The sequence below is a fragment of the Equus przewalskii genome, chromosome 22 (genome assembly GCF_037783145.1).
Source record: "Equus przewalskii isolate Varuska chromosome 22, EquPr2, whole genome shotgun sequence".
NCBI lineage: Eukaryota > Metazoa > Chordata > Mammalia > Perissodactyla > Equidae > Equus > Equus przewalskii.
The window spans coordinates 19,230,847-19,241,590 of record NC_091852.1 but is presented as its reverse complement, the minus strand read 5'-3'; the positions used below and the strand labels follow the sequence as shown (position 1 = coordinate 19,241,590).

At 40.7% G+C, this 10,744-nt stretch overlaps 1 protein-coding gene across 11 annotated transcripts in view; it reads left to right on the top strand.

The window, feature by feature from the left end:
• The first annotated feature begins 4,503 nt into the window (after nt 1-4,503).
• CFAP95 (cilia and flagella associated protein 95) overlaps nt 4,504-10,744 on the top strand; it is a 138,133-nt gene continuing 131,892 nt past the window's right edge. For 10 of the 11 annotated variants that reach the window (XR_011531711.1, XM_070590449.1, XM_070590454.1 and 7 more), the window contains exon 1: nt 4,508-4,855. Coding sequence is in view for 9 of the 11 variants with exons in the window: in XM_070590449.1 (XP_070446550.1) it covers nt 4,704-4,855 (152 nt within the window). In the remaining 2 variants the exon portion in view is untranslated. Of the gene's footprint in view, nt 4,856-10,744 lie in introns of all 11 variants that reach the window. The other variant, XR_011531710.1, reaches the window with a different exon arrangement.

Here is a 10,744-nt window from a genome sequence, read left to right as displayed (position 1 = left end):
TCAGGAAGATTTCCAGCTTCTTGCCTAAGCTCCCCACCCTATCCTTGACTGGTGACTGGGGGCATCCTCAGCTGTGTGTTTGGCTTACTCAACAACCAGAAACCATCTACATACACCTGACCCTCCAGGAGAAGCATTTCAGTCAGTTCCTTATCAGCCTGCTCACCATGCAGCTGGGTGTGGGTCTTGTGGGGGATATGGGAAAATGTCCACTACTGCCAGGAGCAGAAAGGAAACCAAATCCAGCATCTGAGCTTCTTCTCTGGGAGAAAAGGTTCCATTATCCAGATTAGAGACCATGAGAAACAAAGAAAGCCATAGCAATGCTGAGCTTAATTTCAAGCACAAACTCCTTTCATAAGAACTGTTAACTGGTAGCTAAATCGTCTCGCTCTTGCTGCTACTAAACAATGAAAGCGCCAAAAAACCAAAGCAGCTCAGAGGAGAAAAGGAAGAAACCAAGGACTTAGATCATTTGTGGAAATGGATATTCAGTCTGAATAATTAAGGACATCCAATTTGCAGGATATTAAAGAAATCCCTAATCTACATTTATGCTAGAGCATGTCATTACTTATCCAGGACATTAAAGTTTTATTGTAATAGTTATGGACAATTCTGCCAAAGAATTTCACTTATTGGCTGTATTAGATATCAAAATTAGGGAAATGCTGAATTATAGAATACTATACATTGAATAATTTAAGAAATTAATCCCCCATGCTGATAGTAGGCGTTCAGAAATAATGCCTATTTCATGACAGCACTTAATCAATACTGGTTAATAATAATGGATTGGGAGCAAGTTGATGCCTAATGGGTTCACAGTCCAAATTAGAAGCACAAAGGCATCATACTCAAGGTTAAAATATTCTAAAAACCACCATTGGTGGTTATGAATAGTTAAAGGAAAGAAAAGATTGAAGGTTTCGTCGGAGTTGACTCTTGAGAATACCTGGGACATTAAGCATGAGCTTATTCACATAAATTTTGGCCCTGGTTTCTAGGTCTTATTATTTTTCTTTCATATTTTTCGTATAACTTTGAATTATACCAGATTCTCTTGGGTGTTCAGCAATGGATTCTGACTCTAAAATCCATACCTCTTCTCAAAGGAGGAAGCGGAGGACAAGAAAACGGAGAGAAGGAAGGAGGAAGAGAGAAAGAAGAGAAGAAGAGAAGGAGTAGAGCCTGGAAGAGGAAGGGGTAACCAGACAATTCCCCTCCGTTTTGACATAGCAGGCGGACTCCAACTTTTTTATATAAAATATTCAAAAGTGAACCCCTAGATGTATATATGGTGAGTAACGAGAGGCTTTTATTCCTGGAGAACTAAAAAAGTACTATGCAACCCTTGATTAGGACATAAATACTTAGTTTTTAACTTTTGGGTGTTATACAAGTTAAATACAAGTTTTTAGTATATTTAAACTAGATTCAACATAGAGATAATACAAATTAATTTTCTTATGTAATTTTAAATTTTGTCTCTCAGCTTCATTGAATGATATTTGGTAGAGAGAGGAAATTTTAATGCTGGGGGTAGAATATGCTGCTGGTGACTTTGGAAGGTTCTGAGCAGGGGCTTTTCTGGGAATTGAGCAGACGACTGTTAGGACAGGAAGGGAAAGGAGGTGTTGGAGAGGTTTGCCTCCGTGGACATTTACATCTGGCTCATTTACATCTGTTTTAGGTTTGCAGTCCTGCTCAGGTCTTCTACGCAACCTCTTTAAGGATCTGATAATTCTAATCAAGAAATACATTAGCCTAGGCTCAGATGACGAGATTCCCGCTTCCTGAGCTGGTCTGCCTGCACTTATCCTACAGAAAAATCCAGTGTGAGCTACCTGAGCTGAAAATTTCCCACTACAAGACTATTACGGTGAAAAGAGACTAATATAAATAGAAGGCATTGCTTTAAGCCCTACACTTCATTGGTTTGATGAAGTTTGAGGAAAACAGGAATAAATCAAATGTGTTGAGGATCAGTATTTCACATTTATAAAGTATAAAGCTTATTAATGGTTTTTAAATTTTATTTTATTATTCTTTTTGAGGAAAATTAGCCCTGAGCTAACATCCGTGCCCATTTTCCTCTCCTTTATATGTGGGATGCCTACCACAGCATGGCTTGCCAAGTGGTGCCATATCTGCACCCGGGATCCAAAGTGGAACGTGCGCACTTAACCGCTGCGCCACCGGGCCGGCCCCTATTAATAGTTTTGAAGAGAAAAGATTCTATATGACTACAAAACCAGCGTTATCATTGGTAACATATTCAAATATCTTTCCAACATTTTTCTGATTCAGACTCCTAAATTTCGTATTAAAATGTGATAAGATATTCACTAAAAAGACTTTGTAAACAGGCAAAGCTTGAAAAACAATGAGTATACTTAGGAAATTTCACACAAACAACAATCACATTTTTGGGTACTTTTCCCAAATGAAAAGGACAAAATTAGGATATAATAATAATAGTAATAATAGGATATAATGATAACAGTGCCTACTAGCTGCTGAGAGGGCTGAGCATCTCTTAGGCACTGTTCTACCTGCTTTCAATGTATTTATTATCTTACTTAATTCTCACAAAACTCCTCTGCGATAAATACCATTTTATTGCTATTTTATTGATAAGGAATCAACAAATCAAAAATTCTACAGAATGAGAATGGAAAGCATCTGAATTTGAGGGTATCAGAGAGTTAATCTCCTACATCCCAACATGAGGATGTTGAGAAGTATTTAGTAGACACAGAAGACAATAAAGTTCATAAAGCTGATATAAAGGGGAAAGAGAGTATAACAAAAAAGCATATTCATAGACTCAAAGGCTGTCAGCTTGCCTTGAGGAACTCTAAAATAACAAGCTTCATTTGTTTTGTTTGTTTTCTTAATTGCTCCTTGGTGCGCTGAAAAGCTTTTCAATCTCTGCAGCACCTGTGCACTGCAGAAAGGGCTGGATGTGGGCAGCTTCCATCTCTAAGTCAAATCGGCCGCACAGACCTGACATGCTGGTTGCACATTTATTAGGTTGCCACCACTTTAAGCATAAGTAAAATAAACACATGAACAAACAGTGATAGTAACGATGGTAATATTTTTGGAGCAACAGCTATATGCTATGTTTTGATTGGACAGAATTGAACTAAATGTGGATCTTATTTACCTTTTAAAGTTAATTTCTATTTTTCTTTTCATTCCTGCAAGAAGGAAGGAGCTAAAGTAGTGGTCAGCACTGTACTAGCACTTAGCTTAACTGTGGCTGTCGGTAAAATAGGGGCCTTAGCATACCACAGGCACCCACACTGGGCACCACAGGCCACAGAAAAGCACTTGGTAGTTGTGTGTAATCAAATTTGTGAAAACTGATCCAGAAGAGCACCTTACTATTTACAGGAGTGCTACAATAAATCTTTTGCAAAGGAAAGAATCTATTTGTAATGTGAAATATCTCTTAATTTGTTACTGATTTGAATTTTTGTGTAAATGCGGTCTTTTTAAAGTAAGACACTTCTGAAATTTATGGAAGACCAGTAAAATCTAAGGTAATCAAACATGATATTCATTCATTTGTTCATTCCACACTCTGAAATGATGCCATGTACTAAGCACTATCCAGGTCAGAGGGATGGCCATGATTAAGTCCATTAATGCTCTCAAGGTGCTCAAGTGTGGTTGGGAAGGAGAACTCTGATGCGTTAAATATTCTTCTCTTGGAAAGTCAAAGATGATATAAGCACCTTCCTTCTACAAGACAGCTGTCCAATGATTTCTTGAAGGCAATGCCATAGACAATCTTTTTGAAATTTCCTTCTCGCATATAACCCACAACACAATAATGTGATGAATTTGTGTTGTCACAAAATAACAAATGTTAAAATGAGGAGAACTTGGCAAGTCTTGGGGAACTGAAGTCCCCGGAGCCCTAACTGTACCTAAAGGTTGGGTCTTTCAGCGTTATACTCTGAAGGGCTCTAAGATTATTGTGTCCATCCTGCCCCCTCCACGGTCCCACCCGCTCCTTCGTTTTTCAGAGGAAGAAAGTCGTGCGGAGAAAGGTTGAGAGAACAGCTGAAATTGGAACCAGCCAGGCTTTTTCATCCTCAGACTTTTTAGCTGATTTGCTGAAAGATTCCGCTCCTCCTCTTTCTCAGAAAAGCTGTATAGAAATGACACATGCTAGAGTTTGAGGAGTGTTCTCTTGCTCCCCTATAGTCAAATTTACATAACTTGTAAGTAAAAGATGTGGTGGCAACAGACGACGGACGGTAAAAAGAACTTTCGCAAGGATAGCTGGAACAGACCCAGCTTCGGGCTCAGGTCCCCTTAGACCTTAGCTGTCCCGCGGCTCCCCCTTAACTCCGCCCAGCCACTCTGGGGCTAAAGTTGGTGGCGAGCGAAACTACAGATCCCAGGATGCAATTCTTTCTCCCCCTTCTCCCTCCATGCAGCCTGGTCTCTCCCCTCGTTGCATTCTGGGAAGTGTAGTTTCCTTTTAATCAGTAGTTACGCTGTCTAGGAAACCAGAGCTATTAGATTTGAGGGATCCGCCCCTCCATTGACCCCGCCCTCTCCATTGACCCCGCCCCAGGTTTCTTAGGAGATGAGAGACGCCGAATCTTGGTCCATGTAGGCGGCGCGGGGAGCAGGACAGGGGCAGAGGAAACTCCTCTGAGGTCTGTACTTCGAGGGCGGCCATGCAGAGCTCTCACAGCTCCTGCCAGGATTGGTGCAGCAGTGGGCAATACTGGTTTGAGCTCGGACCCACGGACTTGCTGGAGCGCAAGGGCTCCCTGACCCTCCGCTCCCGTAGCAAGAAATACTCGAAACCGGTGTTGGTGTATTCCTGGTGAGCGAGCTCTCCGTAGTTTCCGGGTGCTGGGGGAGGGAAGGGACCAGGGCGGGGGACGGCGGCGGGTGGCACGGGGGGGGTGGAAAGGAAAGAAGAGTAATAGAGGACAATGGGAGAGAGGAGAGAATAAGTAAGAGAAGGAGAAAAGAGGAAGAGAAGAGCAGAGAGAGAAGGAAGAGATAAGAAAGAAAAACATGAGACAAGAGAGGGAACTGGGAGAGGAGAGAAGAGAGAAAAAACAAAGGAAAACAAATCTTGAAAGGAGAGATGGACAGGGTGGGAGTGAGAGTTGGGGCAGTGAGGAGCACATAGGAGAGCCCTCCAAGAATGGCTCCCCAGCACACACGGAGAACTGCTGCAGCCAGAAGTCATAGACCACGTACACACAGGATAGACCGCAGGGTGTTTGCAGAGGCTTGGAAATCACGTTTCCAAGACAAGTACTTTCTGATAAAAGGCAAGGTCCATGAAGAGGCCAGGGGCACAGCAGGAGGGAGATGTTTGTTCAGAAGATGGCCTCCAGGACTGCCGTTTCTTGGGGGCAGTGAGGCACATTGAGTGATTTGAAAGAGATCCCTAAATAGGACTCTTCTGGCCAGAGATTGCAAACTGGTGTCTCCCACTGGGTAAGGTCAACAGACATAGTTTGTTTGGCATGCTCTGCGTTTACATTTTTGCTTTTAAATTAATTGCCCACATTTAAAGCCAGGAGATTTCACATAAAAATCCAGGATTATGTCTTCTCTTGAAAAGTTGAAAGGCCTGGCAACAGATTTTATTCTTTCTGGCAACTATGAGTGTACTGGAGCTGATGATGGCTAGTCAAGATGAGAGTTCTCTCTCTCTGGAACTTCACTCATGTAGGTTCTTGCCTGGTCCCAGGAGACATTTACTTTACTTCCTCTGCCTTTGACCTTGGCTTGGAATTCACTTAGCAATTATCTTGTTTTATTAAATATTGCAGTGACCAATAGCAAAACCATGGCATATAACTGGGAGAAAAATGGGGATTTTTAGGGGTGTTAGGATTCTATCCTTTGGGTTGATTTTCCTGGCTGCACTGTTGGCAGTAGTTACTTTTGGGGTATTTGGAATATTCTGAAGAAGAGGGCAGAAAGAGAGAAATGAAAGAAGTCTCAAATCTTGTCTCCATTAAACTTTTGCTTTTGAGAGAAGATGAATGATCTACAGCTAAGTCCTCCTCAATCTCATGTATTCGTGTAAGGTATGTGAGTCCTGAAGTTTCTGCCTTGCACACTGTCTACAGCCTACTCCTCGCTTTCCCACAAGCTTACTCCCCTACTTTCACTTCTCATCACTAAAACTGGCTTTCTACCTATTTGAACTCAGTGTGAGAGATTCTATAGATCTGGAATCCAAAGCTACATTGGGAAACAGAAAATCCTTTTTTAGCTTCATGCAGGGCTTACCTCACGGTTCTCAAGCAAAACACTTAGCCCTTCCATGATTCTGTTACTCCATAAGGATTTAGGTCAGAATATAAATCACTGTTAGAAAGTATTGTTAAACAGAAATCTTTTTCAAGTGGACAGTGCTTTTGCTCTCTTCTGCACTACGATGCTTTGAAAAGTTGCCTTGTAGGACTGACCCCGTGGCCAAGTGGCTAAGTTCGCGTGCTCTGCTTCAGCGGCCCAGGGTTTGAGTGGTTCAGATCGTGGATGCAGACATGGCACCACTCGTCAGGCCACACTGAGGTGTCGTCCTACATGCCACAACTAGAACGACCCACAACTAAAATATATACAACTATGTACTGGGGGGATTTGGGGAGAAGATAAAAAAAAAAGAGGGAAATTGGCAACAGATGTTAGCTCAGGGGCAATCTTTAAAAGAAAAAAAACCTGAAAAGTTGCCTGTGAACATCAAAGACATCAATAGCAAACCCACAGAAGAACGTAAATAGGAAGGAGATGAGGAACTTGGTGGGGGGGAAAGGTGGTGTAACACTGAAAGTCATTATTTGTGGATTCTGTATTTGCGAACTTACCTACTTGCTAAAATTTGTTTATAATCTCCAATCAATACTTGCAGCACTTTCATGGTCATTTGTGGGCATGGAGAGTGGCAAAAATTTTGAGTCATCCCACATAGGTTCCCAGTTGAGATCAAAGTGACACTCTGCCTTCTTGTTTTAGCTCTTGTGCTGTAAACAAGCGTTCTTTTCATAGTCTATTTAATGCCTCATTTTTGCATTTTTGTGCTTTTTGTTGGTCATTTCATTGTTAAAATGTCCCCCAAGCATAGGGCTGATGTACTGTCTACTGTTCCTGAGTGAAAGAAGGCTGTGATGTGCCTAACACAGAAAATATTTGTTGCTTAAGGTTCATTCAGGCTTGAGTTATAGTGCTGTTGGCTGTGAGCTCAATGTTAGTGAGTCAACAATATATATAAAATAAGGTGTCTTCAGACACAAACATGCATAAAACCAGGTTATGGATTGATTGGTTGATGAAACTTTTGTGACCAAAGGCTCATTGGAGCCTCATCCTGTATTTCCCCTAGGAGCAAGGGTTCAGTATTTGCTGTGACAACATTATAAAACATAACTACTGGGAATAGTGAGAATCAACTGTAAAATGTGAGAAACACTTGCATTTTTCTGAGCTGGCATCCTTATTTTCCTTCCATATTCAACCAGTCACCAAGATCTATCCTAAAAAAACTGCACAGAGTTCAAATTGTATAAACTTCCAAATGAATAAGGAACCATGTTGTTTTTATGCATTCTGATCAAAATTATTTACTTTCTATTGACTTATTTTGTTATATGTTAAAACTTTTATTGAATTTTAATCTTTTGTCAGTGATTTTTTATTTAATTGATGGACACCTACTATCTAGGGTGGCCTCTCAACTGAGTATTTGATGAATTCGGTCACCTACACCTACACATTTGCAAGATAAAGTTTGTAACCGGGAGAAATTCTGACTTACCTCTGCTTGTATAGTTTAAACATTTGGATGATTCCTGTGTTTCTCTTTATCTGGCATATAATACAGGTCTGTCTGACTTCACCACACATATTAAAAACAGCTGTGTATAATAGACATGATAAAGTGATGTGCCTAGAATGGTGGTTAGAGGTATCTCTGGTCCATTACTGAGATGAGACATAGCCCAAGGAACCGTCTTTTCCTTGCAGCTGGAGTGGTAGATGGAGAGCCATATCACTTGCATCACACCTTGATGCTTCTGGGTGAGAGACGCCTTTTCTGGAAATTGTCTTTCCCTATGAATTCCTGTAGCATTTATTGAGCTATATCAGCAGATGTTTCCATCAGAAATTCTGAGTTGAAGGGAAGTATTCTCTTGGGATATCTTCCCACTCATTGGAATAATGGAGTACTAAGAACCAGAACAAACTAGACTTGCCCTTAATAAATTCTCTGTTGTGAGGCTAGTCGTAATATTTATATTGATTTATTTGTTTTTACTCATCTCTTCCTTGGCCAAATTGACATCTGGTAATGAGTGATGATAATTTAAAGTGAAAAAATTCATGTGAATCTCCATGGAGACAGTTTGTGCTCTGGTCTCCATAGTGACACTTAAGAGTTTTGAGTCAGATTAATTTTATTTATTTGTAATTTCAATTACTTTTCTCTCCTGCCTAAGCCCTAAGTTAAACAGCCTAGGCATTTTACGTTCTCCCCCACCCTCATAATAGGAAGAAAACAGAAAGAGTAAGGGTGGAAAGGAAGAAAAATAAAATGTGGCAATAATTGTGGGGTAGGAAACTTCATAGTTTTAAAGATTATTACACAAAATCAGGGGAAGGAAATTAAAGAGCTTTCTGTGACGCTTTTCAGACTTAGGCCCTATTGTGCTGTTTGAACCGGGAGTTCATATGTGTTTAAGGTACTCCACATTCAGAGGAGAGCCCAAGTTTCAAGGCACCAGCATGTCATTAGTGTACTTAATTAGAAAATAGAGATGAGTTTTGTAATTTGCTATGTTGATCTTCCTGTATTTAACCAGCAACTTTTTTGGGGACTGACCTGGAAGTATTTAGAATCCTTCCCATCACTGAGGACCAAGCTAGAGTTGCATAGATCCTCGCTAGTCAGTAATCCCATCTCCTCACATCTCCACACACACTCAAACAGCATAGAATAAGAACAGAAAGTAAAAATAAAGCCCCTTAGTAACCACGTTACAGCGGGCCTCTTTGTTAAAATTCATAAATGCTTCCCTTCCCGTCAAGCCTCCATCCTTCTACCTTTAACAGCTCAGGCCCTCAATCAAAAGCTTCTCAGCTCTTACTTTCTGCACATTTTAAATAAGTTGGTTGTGTGGTTTCGACACACACAGCATAGAATTTCGAGAGGGGAGAGAAGAGACTTTAAAGAGGCTTTCAGGTCAATAATGAGAAGTGAGAAGAGCAAGCCTTAGGATGAGGCCTAGGAACACAGTGGGTGCTTAATTAATGTTTATCAAAGAAATGAACAAATGAGCAGGTAGAAAGAACACACACAGGAACCCAAAAGGCACTGCAGGCTGGGGCCCTGTATTTCATACTTTAAAGGCCCTAAGGTAAAAAATTACAGCAGAGCACACATCCAATAATAAGACCAGCGTTGGTTTTCACAGCCGTGATCCTGATGCAACAGAAGGACACTGAAGCGTGTTTGGTCTCCTCTGTGTAAATGAGCTTATGACGGTATAATGCATCAGACTACCAATTCATATGATAAAGAATTTAAAAATGGGAACTAAACTTGTGCTTTTCCTAGTTGCAGTGCATGACTTCCCACGAGGGACTGACAGGTACTAAGAAGATTTTTAGTTAATACAGAGGCAAATGATATTTATACTTTAAAGACATATTTTTATTTCTGAACTCATACTTTAAAAATCCTCTAAATTATAATATCATGTGACTGTTTAAGATGATGTAATAGTAGACCAATGACGTGGAAATATATTCGCCATCTAGTGGGTAGCAGAATTAGAAATTTGCATACACTTCAGATGCATATATAAAATTTATTTTCTAAAACTGATTCTCATAGCTTTTCAACTGTTGGTTAGCAGAGAAAAATTCAGACATGCCAATTAAAGGATATCTCTGTCTCATCAAGTTTAAACAGCTTGTTTTAGGCTAAAATAGTCTCTTTCAGAACAGTGCCCACTCTTTCTGAGTCCTTCCTCCTCTACCTTCTCCTTCCCCCAGTGGCATGTATGTGTGTGTGAGGGACAGAGGTTATGTGATATTTTGGTGGGGGTGGAGTGAGACCCCTGGATCTATGTTTGGGTCCTTGTTCTTGCTCAACTCATCTTTTGTCCGGCTGCTGTACCTGTTGCTGGTGAATTTGTGACTAATACACTTGGTTTGTTGAGGACCTGATGTCTTTGCTTACAGATCAGTTCCATTTTGCCTTTTGCTGGCACTACAGATCCCTGCGAAGGGCTGGTGACCCTACAGCCACTGTGGTAGAGGCACCTCATCCCTCAACATGGCGGCCCTACAGCTGGCCCACTGACACTCAACTTCCATCTAACACTCTCTAGAGAGGGTGAGCGTTATGTCCTGGTTTGCTCAAGACAGTTTACTCTCACTGGCCTGAGACTTCTTAAAAGCTCGTCTTTCATTTTCTAAAGTGTCCGGCTTTAAAAGATAACTTATAAGATCAGCCCACCTGTGCCATATTTGGGAACTTCTGGATCTTGTCGTTAATAGAAGCTTAAAAAATTTAGACCTTTCATTTCTCAGCAATGCCTGACTTTCAAGAAAATTCCTCACTCGGGATTCAAAAATTCTATTTTGTTAGTAAGAAGTTAATCAGCAATACTTTATTTTTCTTCGTATTTTTGGCAAAGCAGTCTTAATTATTCCCAGGGTAAATGTGGATGCCTCTGATTTA